Genomic DNA, 13,124 nt, shown 5'->3' on the forward strand with positions numbered 1-13,124 from the left:
TTAAGGAGGCCCTCTAAGCCAGACCTCAGCATCTGCAGATGCAAAATACTTTCCAAAACAGCTCTTCTGCTAACTAATTCAAATAATATTTGAAAAACTCAGTCTTCAGATCAACATATAGCTCCTTTACCTTAATTTCTAAAATTGGCTAGGCCCGTATCATTCTAATCTTAATACCTTGCAAGCAGCAACACTTGGAAAGACAAAGCATGTTAAAAACAAAATTTTTGTTTAGAGCCTATATTTACAAATACAAAGAAAACAAATGCAAATATTAAGTTATACACACTGAATTTTCTAGAATTATTTTCATGTTTCTTTGAGATTTTCAGAGACTGGTAGTTCTGTTAATATAAGTGCTGGATCAGGGTGTCAAACATAATGTCCCTGGGCTGTATATGTATATCTGACCTGTGCGATAATTGAGCTTTCCCAAAGTTGCCATCAGCTGCTGTGCTGTGAAATGATGCCTTGGCACAAGCGGCCCTGTTGAAACAGGTGCCAGGAGAGGTCATTACATGGACTGCCCTTTCAGCAGTGCCACTTCCACTGAGATGCCACTGGTGAAAGTACAGGGGGAAGAGGCAGAACAAGAAGGTGAGAGAGGAAGCACTGGGAAGGCCAAATTATCACATGGGCTGCCCTTTCAGCAATGCTGCTTCTCCCAAGGCATCACTTCACAGCACACCTCTCAGCTGCAAAGTGTTGCTTGAACATATGTGCCACTGCTGCTGAAAGGGCAGCAAGCATGATAATTGGGCTCTCCCATATCTTAAAATTATTGTCAAGATTTGCATATTTTCTTTTCTGTCATTTGCAGTTAGTGAGTTCCCAGGCGAGAACAAAGGATTTATTTCTCATCATCACCTGTTTAATGATACTTCCTTCTTAATAACACTTCCAGCCCTTAGTAAGTGCTATCAAGTGCTATTCAGTCCGCTGGATGAAACACGTTTGACACCCCTGTGCTAGACACTTTCCCAGATAAAAGAGAATTACAAAATAACCTTGAGCATAACCCATATGCTTACCTGGTCTCCCTGGAATTGATTTGGCAACTTCCAGTAAAATGGCTCTGCATTCAAATGTTGTCGAACTATTGTAGCATCCATCAAGATATGAGGAAATTGGGAAAATACACCTTCACTTGTTCCAGTAAGGTTACTTTGAGAAACTACATACAGAACAGCCTGCTCTGGAGTCAGAGTCATCTGCAATGCCAAATCAACAGGTCACCCCACTTTATAGTGTGTTATATATTGCTTCAAATTTATCAAGTTCTCAAATAACCTAATTTCAAGTAACAAAAACACACACTTTTCTAATTTCTGACATTTAGAAACCATTTTCTAAAAAACATTTTATACTCCTAAGTAAATACCGTATTTATCGGCGTATAACACGCACTTTTTCCCCCTGAAAATAGGGGGCAAATGATGTATGCGTGTTATACGGCGATGTCTCTTTAAGGGATCCCGTTCCCAATAGTGCCTAGCGGCGGCACAGCGTCGTGACGTGATGTCAGCGCTGCGCCCGCCGCATATTATCACAGCCGCTGGCAGCTGATGAATATGGTAAGTGGAGACCCTTTCTTTGGGGAGGGGAGGGGGAGGGATTGAGGTGAGGTGGCATAAGTAATGCTTTGGATGGTGAAGAAGATGAGCTGATTTATGAAGATAGTAGCAGTGAAAGCAGCAGTGTTCATTGCGATTGTGAAGATAGCAGTGAAGATGAAGAGTTTCTTGGTTTCCCAGATAGTGATTTCTGAGTAAACTTTTGTAAAAACAAAATATCCAAGTTTCTTTTGTTAAAACAGTTGCTTTTACTGTCCTTTTACATTATTTACCTTATATGTGGTAATAATATTAATAAAAAAAAGTTCTGAGCTACCCTTATTTTTTTCCTGAAATTTCCCTCTTAAAATGAAGATGCGTGTTATACGCCTGTGCGTGTTATACGCCGATAAATACGGTAATACAGTTTTGTAACTCATTTGTACGTAATTTTCTTTCCATTTTTATATTTCTCTCCACCTTTGCTGTACATAATTCACAGGCCATTACATAACTAATAGGTTCAACTTGGGCAAAAGGGAAGGAATAAAAAGTGAGCAAAGACTTCATGATTGATCTTAACCATATAATTGGGTTGTGGTAGATCTTTGAGAATCTGCTCAGAATGCTCAATGCAATGCAAATTTCACTCACTGGGGAGTTCATAAATTGGGCTAGTATTATGAGTTGGGCAGCCCAATCCTAAACTTCCCGAGTGTGCAAGGATGCAGCTGCACTGAAATGGCAACCAGTGCATCCAATGGGGCCTGGGACGCACCAATAGGTACCAGACCCAGGCAGCCTCAATGGGACTCTTGGATCTGCATCCACTGTTGAGCAGGCACAGATTCAAGGAGACCAGTGTCGGGTTTCCCAGCCTGGGAGGGGGGTAGGGTATCCACCCCTGTCCAACTGCTCCTCCCCTCCCCCTGCCCTTCCCCCACCCAGTTCCACCCCCTCCCCACCCTCCCACTGGCCCAGAATGCCCTGCCGCCAGCTAGCAGCAACTTACCTCCAGAAGCTGTGGCCCCACACTGACTGCTGCTGGACCCAGCACTGGAGGTGCACCTGTTACTCTGTTGCAAAAGTGTAACACTTTTATACTTACAGCACCTTTTGCGACAGTCGGGCCAGCGACGCCAGCGATGCACCAGTACCAGGCCCGATCGGATCGGGCCCTGAGATTCTGGCAGCCTGAAATGTAACAAAAAGCTAGACACAGAAGAGGCAGCTGCTTTACTCACCGGGATTCTTACATGGTCTTCCACTTCTGAACAAAACTCCGACACTCCAGAACAGAAACATGGAATGCATCCCAAAGGGTTAAAAGCATGAAGAGCAAATGTCCCAGTTTTGCATTCACTGCAGTGCAATCCAAACACATTTTCCTGGTGATGAAATATACTGTCAGGGGAAACCGGGCTTGAATCCTTATCTGAACATTTCCAGTTAGTGTTCTAGCCTGGATTGCTATCAAGACAACTATCAAAGAGGCATTTATGGGGCTCAGCAATTCTGCTGCTAGCAGCAACTCACTTTGCACTTTCTCTTGTCTCATTCTGATTCTAATCTTGCTCCCTGGACCCATCTACATCTGTTGCCTTTTATTTTTGACCCTCCCAAAAAAGCTTTATTCTGGCCTGACTATAATTTTTTTTACCTCCAGTTCAACTTTCCAACATCCTGTTTTGGTCTGAAAACTTTCCTTCAACATAAATGTTTCATGCGCTTAAGACAGGAATGCATTCACAGCTAAACTGTCAAACAAAAGTTTATGTCCCACTGAGAAGGGAATGTAGACTGTATAGGAACAATGTTTCCTAACACTGAAAATACTACTAGAGTGAAATGTGTTCATTTGAGAGCAAATGATGTCTTACCCATGTCCTGCTCCTGCATTGAATTTAACTTGGGCTTGATCCTGCAAACGCTATTTACATCATGCTACTTTAGAGATTATTCATTCAATCATTTTTAAATGCTTTATTTTTAATGCATTGACCTGAGTTTCATTTGCATATGCTGAATGTCTCTTCATGTCACTTCGTTTAATTATGTCTGAACATAAGTAAGTGAAAAGAATGCTATAAGAGACAAATGTACAAAGAAAGCTGAAAGAGTGGACAGTCATGTTAATTTTGAATGCTACACCTTGCAAGCACAAACACCGGCTTCCTCTTCACAGCTGCAGACTCCTTGACGTTGGTCACACTTCTCTGCTTTAGTTCCACGCAAGTCACAGTCGCAAGGAACACAGTCTGGATAGTCTCTATACCCCAAAGCGCACACAGAGCAGTTGCGTCCTCCATATCCTTGCTTACACTGGCAATGAGCAGTGATCTGGTCACACTGCAGACTAACTGAACCTACATCACTACAATTGCAGGCCTGAAAAGAAAGCATGTGAACAGTTGTGACAAATTCCATAGATCCTTTTGTAAAATATTCAGACTTGCTTTGCAAAAGGTTCCTTACAAGCACAATCTTACCTTGCATCCATTCTTTGGATCAAGACCCCAGAAATTTTCCTGACACAGTTCACATTTTTCTCCTTCTGTATAAGGGGGACAAATACATTGCCCAGTATCTCCATCACAAGCATCCTGAGTATGAGCACAGTTACAGGCTACAAGGGGAAGAACAAAGAAACAAATAACCTGTTTTGCCATTGATCACTAGGCAAAATGCACACCGGTACTATCAGTCCACTCCTTATCCCATGAAGTGACCCTGATTATTTACGCATTTTATTTAAAGAAATGAACAAACATTCTGCAGTAACTGCAACTTCTGAACCATCTTCAAGGGCAGATCCATGCAGGGTACACTACAGTAATCTAACAAAGACATCATTAAGGTATGGACCACTGTGGCCAGGTTTAATGGATTCTGCCACAACCACAGCTGGGAGCACTAGCTGAAGCTAGACAAAATCTCCCTTGGACATAGCTGCCCTCTGGCAATCTAGGAGTAGCTGTGGGTCCAGGGGGACACCCAAGCTGCACACCTGTTCATGCAGAAACAGTGCAACAGGAAGATGGTCTAGCACCAGATTTCACAGATTTCCAACTAACAGGACACCTGTTTTGCCTAGATTTGAATTCAGTTTATTAGCCCTCATCCAGCATAGCCAGATGACTGACAAATACCTTTCAGACACTGCTGCCTTTCACTGGGATCTATTGCCAGTTCTTCTTTGCAATCTGGAGACTAAAGGCCTAACTCACTTGCTCACATATGTTCTAGAGTCCATAATTCTGCAGCTATACCAGATATATTGGTTCACTTCTCAAGAACCCTGATTGTTGTGGTGCTTCATTCTTTCTGCTACCATACCCTGCTGGCTCTTTCTACTGGTGCACAAGAAAGACCAATAGGAACCAAGGAACTTGGGACTTGTGGTTCTGAGCTGGCACTTCACATAGAGTGGCACACTTTTCTTAATCTCTCAAATTACAAGTCTTAGAGTTTTCTGAACAAAGTCTCTCTGCAATTCACTCTTCCAAATGTTCTGTTCTAATGCTGTTTCTGATTGGCTTCAGCAAATTCCACAAGACCAAGATATTCTATACTTAGGAATAAGTTAGTAAGAACACCTTCACACACATCCTACTTTTTTTTTTTCACCTCACACAAATTGGCTGCAGCCCAAGACAGGTCCTAGACCTCCAGACCTGGCTAAAAATGTCCCCTTTCACCGTGTTTGAGGCCAAAATTAAAGCATTGCCATTGCAATGTACTCAATGCCTTTGACATGCCAAAATGGTCAACTGACACAGAAACTGCTTCCATCCGCTCAACTCCTGACTTAAAAAGAAGAAATATCAGATTCCCACTACAAACAAAATCTTACCAGAAGGGCTTTGCTATCCCCTCAGGTGACAAGGCTTTGCAAATACATATTCAGCAGACACACAATCAGCCTTTCCTATGGTGCAGGCTGCACAAAGCATTTTGTTAAAGGACCCATTGCCTGAGCTACAACTTACGTGTGCAACCCCCATCCTGGAATGCATAAAAACCATTACTGCAACGATCACACTTCTCCCCAGCCACTCCTGGCACACAGCGACACTGTCCTTCATCATTACAATCCTCAGCAATGGAGCCAGATTTACTGCAGTTGCAGGGAAGACAGCCAAGTCCAATATTTAGGCCATAATATCCAAGCTGTTGGAAGGAAAAGCATTTTAGCTAAATTTCATAGTTCACTGAAACAAAAATAAGTCTTCCTTTGTTTTCTTTTTCATCACTGTATGCAATCCACTCCTGCTGCTTGTCCTAGATAAGCATGGTGTAGTACAACTTGGCAGTACCATGGGAAAGGGTATTCACTTCACTATTTTCCAGCATAAGGAATCGCTGGGAACGACTGCCTTCATTAGAAGCCTTTAGAGAATATCCAGGAAAAGAAAACATTGTCATTGTAGAAAATCCTACTATCTGACAAACACTGGAAACATTCAAAAATTCAGTTTGTTAGAGGAACAAAAATAACACAGGCCTACAAAATTGAGGGTCAGAAAAGTTTTTCCCAAACTTTATGGTGGTTTAATATGAATTTGGGGTGCCGATTCCAAAAATGGTACCCATTTTGCCCTATCGCGTCTAGTTTTGGAGATATAGTATAGCCTCATTAGTGAATGGTTCAAGCAGCTTCCTCATGAGAAAGCCACGGTGTATGCTTCCTCATGAGGAAGCAGCTGGAATCATTCACTAAAGAGGCTATGCCGTGTCTCCAAAACTAGATGTGATAGTGCAAAACGGATGCCATTTTTGGAATCGGCACCCCAAATATACCCAGGAATTGGTGTAATGTTTAAGGAAGCAAAATATGTGTTGGCCTGTGTAATCAAATGCTGGATGTCAAAAAAGTTAGGGACCAAACTTACTGAAAGTTCCCTCACTGCCACACTGGGGACTATGCAAAGGGAAGAAATGCAATGAGCATTTGTGTATCCTCTTCCAGCGTACAGGGAGTCATGACCCTTGTGCTTTCATTGGTCAAGCCAGAGGCTTCCGGTTAACCAATGGGGAGAAGGGAAGGGAAAGCAGTCAAGAGAGAGAACTTTGCAACTTTACCAGCAAAACATGCTGTACTGTATAGAATCGTGTGCCTTAACATTAGGTGTTTTTATTTCTTACCAAGCACTTATCACATCTTTGTCCCATTACATTTGCTTTGCATTGACACAGGCCAGTCTCATAATGGCAGATGCCGGAAATGGAGCTGTTCTCATGACACTCACAAGCTTACATGTAAGACATGGGAAGAAAAGGTAAACATGACTGACTAATCAATATGTACTGGCTAATTAATATTTTGCCATAGTTATACTATAGACTTTTCTTCTACAGAAGGCCCAGTACAGGTAGTCCCCAACTTGAAGAGATTTACAGATGCCCCAACAAGGACAGGTGCATTTTACTTTTGTGCATGCATAGTCTGTCTACTCCAACATGTCACACAGGTGCAATAGTGCTGGTTTTTCAGAGGAAGAGAAACGCTGGGTTCTGGAGATGCATAAGTGGTGGGTAAAGGAAAGCTAGTACAATACTAGAACCGCACTTGTGCTCCTCTCCAACAAATGCAAATGCAGCCGCCCTCCATCTATGCTCGTCTAAGGCTCATTTTGTACATTACACAACAAAGAAAGCAGCCACAGAGTGTACTAGGGAGTAGATTATTATCTACTTTACAGATAATTGATACAAATAAATATTTCTATACTTTTTCAACCACTACAGAAAGTTGGTCATAATTTTGTTTATGTTGCATAAATAATGTTCAACTTAAGTGCAGAACCTAACCTGTACTTAAGTAAGGGACTACCTGTAGGCTATTTCCAATATGTCTGTATATTTTCTATCATTTAAATTTAGTTGTTTCTAAGGCTGAGATCCAAATACACGAGCAGAAAGCACTTCCACTCACCCAGGGAGGAACTGACCATATTTCTTTATGACTGCCCTGTCAAATTCAGACCAGGAGAGTACAATGACCATCAGCAGAAGCTTTATGGAGGTTATAAAGAGCTGCTGATGTCAACCAGGACCTAGAAAAGTCCCACTGTGCAAGTCAATCTGCTGCCCTTTGGAACCTGGCCATTATTAATTCACTCACTTTCTCAACCTTAATATTCATTTTATGCCAGTACTTTTAACAAGTGTCCTATGTATACACAAGTTCTCAATGGATTAATTAAACAGGAACTACTCACCACGGCAGTCTTTATTGGTCACTGCATCCCCATAATACCCAACAGCACACCTCTCACAGCGATGTCCCACCGTATTCCCAATGCACTTCAGGCATTCCCCTGTCAGTGAATTACAGTAGCCATCTTCCTTTGGGTCTACATTGCCATTGCAGTCACAAGGAATACATGATTGTCCAGGTATCAGCGGATCACCATAATAACCATTAGCACATCTGCACAGGGAATTGAAAATTGTATCAGATGACAGGAAACTTGTAGTCTTGCATTAGAAATTCATCATGAGTCTGAAGGACATCATGTATTTCCATGCACCCTAGAAATCAGGGTTGCTGGTGACTTTGACTGACAGACAGATGATACAGCACCATCAGTGTACATGGGGCTTACATAGAGTAAGAAGGCAGCTCCTTGCCTTAATGGACTTACAATCTATACACTGACACGAGAGACGGTTCCTGGAAGAGCATCAGCATGTCAGCTGAGCTACTCAGTGTATGCAGTTAGAAAGTATGTAGATGTTGTCCTCACCAGTAGAGGGAGTTTGTTGCTTGTAACAAAGACTTGCGGTGCCTTTTATGCTTGAAATTGTGTCCAAACACCTGGGGGCTTCTTCCCTGCTCAAATCCCTTTTTAAAACCCATCTGTTCCATGGAACTTTTATTTATTTTAGAGATTTATATCCCTCCTTTCTATCCAATGACAGGATAGATTGGGCCCGGGGAGGGGGGACAGGATAAGGCATTGCACCGGCACCGCCAATCCCAGCACCTCCCAGGCCTGATCCACCCATCCCCTGCCCCTCTTACCACCCTCCCCTAACCCATACCACCCTGTCCCCACCTTCCTCAGCACTATCCGGTGGGAACCTACTTTGTCTGGCATGCAACACTCCTTGCGCTGACACCAGCAGGATGGTGCAGGCCTTCCCACTGGTGCTCCTAACAGGCACAGTCACAATATGCTTTACAACACATTTTAAACAGTCTGCACTGGCAAATCATGTGCTCCACTGGAACAGAAGCCCAATAGGATTGAGCTATTTGTGTATCTATCATTTTCTTTTCCCTTTCTTTCTCTTCTCTCTCTCTCTATAGCAATCACTTATGCTTGGGACCTCACTGTGTGAATGGATAAGAAACAAGGAGCTTTATTTTGCTTCCTTGTCTCCTTCTTCATTCCCTGCTGAACCACTGAGCTATGCCACTGGCTTCCAGCACAGGGGTGCCCAAACCCCGGTCCTGGGGCCACTTGCAGCCCTCAAGGCCTCTCAACGTGGCCCTCAGGGAGCCCCAAGTCTCCAATGAGCTTCTGGCCCTCCGGAGATTTGTTGGAGCACACACTGGCCAGATGCAACTGCTCTCAGTGTGAGGGTGACTGTTTGACCTCTCACGTGAGCTGTGGGATGAGGGCTTCCTCCACTGCTTGTTGTTTCACGTCTCTGATGCAGTAGCAGCAGCACAGGAAAGGCCAGCCTTGCTTTGTGCAAGGCCTTTTATAGGCCTTAAGCTATTGCAAGACCATCATTCATTCATAAAAGTTCATCTTTAATATATTCATTTGTGTAAACTTATGTAAATTTATTCAAATTTTAAATATAAATTAATTCTTTTTTTCCCCAGCCCCCGACACAGTGACAGAGAGATTATGTGGCCCTCCTGCTAAAAACTTTGGACATCCCTGTTCCAGCACAAAAGATAGTTTTCCCCTATGTGCACATAGTAACACATGTTTCAAAGCATATCTAGTTACATATGAGACCATATTACTGTCACATGTATTTTCATAATGAATTCTAAAAACAGATGAAAAGCAGACCTATATTTCATAACACACATAATCATTGTGGTTATTTCCAGTCTTCTAGTTTTCATACCTTTCACACTTGGCTCCTGCATAACCTGGCGGGCATTTATCACAGATAACTTCACCTCCATTTTCCAAATGACAAGTGGGGCTGAAACTGAACACAGTATTTTAGAATCATTATCAACACAAATAATTTAAAATCAAATAAGCATTCCAGTAGAAGAATGTGCCTTGCATTTATTGCAGAAATTGTTTTCTCCAATAATAACAACTACTACAATAAGAACTGAAAAGATTAGTGTGGCGTATCTGGAGAAAGATAGAAGTTATTCGCTCAAAAAGAGCTTCTCTATATTGCATTCTAAACTGCTTTTCAAAACTTCAGCAAGCTTCCAGACCAGTTTTAAATGCTGTTGGGTTGAGAGGTGCTTTTCAATGACTCCAAATCAGCATGCAAAAGTCCAGCATGCCTAAAGCAGCTGGTTGGATTGCCACTGGCTGCCAGGAGCTGGACAAAAGTGATGCTGAGCTGATTTTATTCATATACACAGCATCAAGGTTTGCAAATTAAAGAATTTTCAATAAAAGTCCTAAGGGGATACATTTGTATTCAGAAAAAAAAGGTGGAAAAAGTCCAGGTTTTCAATTTTGGCCATACAAGAGTTTTCAGAAGTTATAGCAATAGTCTTGTCATGTTTTTCCCACCTTCCCTAGGATTAACATTTTCCCCTTCTCCTTCCTGCTTCTCACCGGCTGATTGCCTGATACTACAGGAGATGACGCAAGGCAATATTTCTAATTAGCAACTTACTTGTTTGTGGCAATTTTCAGTGGACAGGCACATGGCTGGCAGTCCTCTGATGTTCCCTTGGAGGGCGTCCCATAGAAGCCGGGCAAACACTGATCACAGGATGACCCCGAAGTGTTGTGCTTGCAAGCCTAAGAGACATGCAAGACACCTTCTGCTATCTAATCGGGATGGAATTTTATTCCCTGAGGGTTCTCAGCATGAGACAACATGTAGCATTAGAGTTCAAAGAACAGATGTAAAAAAAAGGGGGGGGGAATAGGCAGACCACTGACAATACGCTTTTTCAGGCCAGCAGCAACAATTAACAACTACGCCATTGGCAAGAGGTTGGCAAACTGGTTCCCAAACTGGGACATCATGATGCCCCAGTCAGGGAAGCTCTGCAGCTGCTCCCTTAAGGTGTGGTGCAACAGTGACTTCAGATCAGGATGATGGCACTGCTGCTGGAGAGGGATGGCACTGCTGCTTACCCGGGGGTTGCTATGGCTCTCCGGACGGCCTAGGGAGCCTGCAACCCCCTCTGCTGCCCTGCCAGCAGCTTCAAATGGCCCTGAAAAGGGGGGGAACCACTTTCATCACAAAACTGGAAGTAGTTTTCATTCCCCCCTTTCATTCCCCCCTTTTCAAAGCGGTTTGAAACTGCTGGGACGGCTGCAGAGGCGGGTCACAGGCTCCCCAGATCCTCCAGAGAGCCATAGTGACCCCAAGGTAATTTAGAAAAACCCCTTCCCTCCCCAGCAGCAGAGCAATTGCATTGCCACTCTTCCCCCGCAAACACAGGTTCCCAAACTCTCCAAGATTTTGACAACATCTGGGCAAGACCAATGTATAGATTTGGTTTCATAAATTAGTGCATTAATTTGACAGTGATTAAATCAATTATGCTAATATTACATTCAAATTCATTACATCAACCGGCAAACAGTACAACATAGTTATTTTAAAGAAATCTATGAGGAGATATTGACTTTCTGATATAGATGTTAATGCAATCTTATAATTATACTGCGACATTTGTCTTGTTCAGGTCTATAGGATTTTGCCATTAACTAGAAATGGAAAAATGTCATAGCTTTAAACAATTTTCATACGAACCTGTGTTTTACATTAATTCTTAACCAACATCACATATTTAACTCTTTTGCTGTGTCTTATGTACAAAAGAATTACTCAAATGGTATGTGAAAAAATAGGCTTGTCTGCCTACTGCATATATAGTACAAAACTGTCCTACAGTAGGATAATTAATATTAAATAAACTAGAGCCCAATCCTGGGCTTGATGCTGCGACTTCACGCTGCTGCGCATTGTCGCAAACATGCCATAAGGCACGTTTGCGAGCCTCACCACCGGGCTACCGCTTGTGTTAGCCTAGCGCCGGCCGGTGCTGGGTTAGCGGCGGGTTAGTGCAAGGCAGGTGCCCAGCCTCCACCGCTTGGTGGTCTCACGGGTGGCACGGTAAGCAGGGGTGGGGAGGAGGTGTTCCAGTGAGGAGGAAAGGCGTGGGGAGGGTGGAGAGAGGGTGGACAGGAGGCATGATGGGGAGGTGGGGGCAGGGAGAGGGCGGGCAGGTGGCGTGCCAGGTGGAGGGAGCGGGGAGGCAGGAGGTGGGTCCTATCCGTAAATGGAGGGCCCTACATGAACTGCCCCATTGTGGGGCTGCTCCCCTTACCCGGAAGAAGAGGACAAAAGTCCCCTTCTCCCAAGGCGCCACCTGCGGTAGCCCGAGGCGCACAGGATTCGGCGGCAGCTGTTCTCGGTGCCGCCAAGGTTGGGCACCCCGGGCAGCTCAGGATCGGGCTGTGAGTGGTTGACAAAGTAGAGAAGTTTTAAAACTTTTAAATTACCAAAGATACTCAGGTATAGTATGTGAAATTTTTGCCAAGTAATCAAGCTCCAATTCACCTTATCCCTGGGTCAATCAGAGGGCAAAGCCTTTCAACTCTGAACAGTTTCGTTTCTCAAGGGCAGACAGGCGCCAAGTTTCTCAAGCAGCAGGCAGGCAGGCACCAGGCAGGCAGGGCAGAGATCGTTTCTACAGCAACGCGGAAATTCCAGCCAAAGTTAACCTTTTAATCTCCTTCCTTCTGCTGCAGCCTGGTTCTGCTTGGCAAAGCAGGTCTGTTTTTGGAAACACCAGGATGGGACCCTCCTTCCCAGGCTACAATTCAGTGCACCCTTACTTAAGAATAACACCCATGGAAAGCAGTGGGTCCACTTCTGAGTAAAAAGGGTTGCAAATATATGCAGCTCCATCTCTCTGCTGTGAATTGAACTGCAGACTCCCAGTTATGTGTTATGGGTTGTATGTTGTACGAGCGCTTAACACACCAGACACCTTAAAGGTGGATTTGATCCATGGTTCAACCTTTTCCACCTGCATATCCCTTGGTAGCCCATTTCCATAAACTGTACCCTTCCTATTAGCAAAATGTTTGTAATTAATAATACAAGCCCTCATCTCCCCCATATGAAAACCCAGACTTCATGTATTTATTACAGTGATTTCTCTTTTCATCTGTTTGAAGAACAGAAGATTCTGCCTTTGCACTGTTTTGCACCAGAAGTGTGCTGAGAAATTCTGGGTGATTGATCACTTTCCATATTATGTTTCAGCTTTTTTATTGTGCTGGTTTTCAATCACAGGTGCATACATGAATTGATGACCAAAAACTAGCTATTGGTGGGGCTTTCACAGTCAACTAGCTACCTTCCTTCCTGCCTTGCTGGCCC

At 43.5% G+C, this 13,124-nt stretch overlaps 1 protein-coding gene across 1 annotated transcript in view; it reads right to left on the minus strand.

Moving 5' to 3' along the window:
* Window positions 1–13,124, minus strand: part of LAMA1 (laminin subunit alpha 1) — a 118,721-nt gene that overhangs the window by 48,074 nt on the left and 57,523 nt on the right. Inside the window, exons 17-25 of the mRNA XM_066625109.1 lie at window positions 10,392–10,519; window positions 9,648–9,734; window positions 7,775–7,986; window positions 6,699–6,805; window positions 5,543–5,723; window positions 4,043–4,179; window positions 3,705–3,941; window positions 2,798–2,941; window positions 1,032–1,211 (exon numbers count right to left, since the gene is read on the minus strand). Of these exons, the coding sequence (XP_066481206.1) occupies window positions 1,032–1,211; window positions 2,798–2,941; window positions 3,705–3,941; window positions 4,043–4,179; window positions 5,543–5,723; window positions 6,699–6,805; window positions 7,775–7,986; window positions 9,648–9,734; window positions 10,392–10,519 (1,413 nt within the window). The remainder of the gene's footprint in view (window positions 1–1,031; window positions 1,212–2,797; window positions 2,942–3,704; window positions 3,942–4,042; window positions 4,180–5,542; window positions 5,724–6,698; window positions 6,806–7,774; window positions 7,987–9,647; window positions 9,735–10,391; window positions 10,520–13,124) is intronic.

The sequence above is a fragment of the Tiliqua scincoides genome, chromosome 4, assembly GCF_035046505.1.
Source record: "Tiliqua scincoides isolate rTilSci1 chromosome 4, rTilSci1.hap2, whole genome shotgun sequence".
Taxonomy (NCBI): domain Eukaryota; kingdom Metazoa; phylum Chordata; class Lepidosauria; order Squamata; family Scincidae; genus Tiliqua; species Tiliqua scincoides.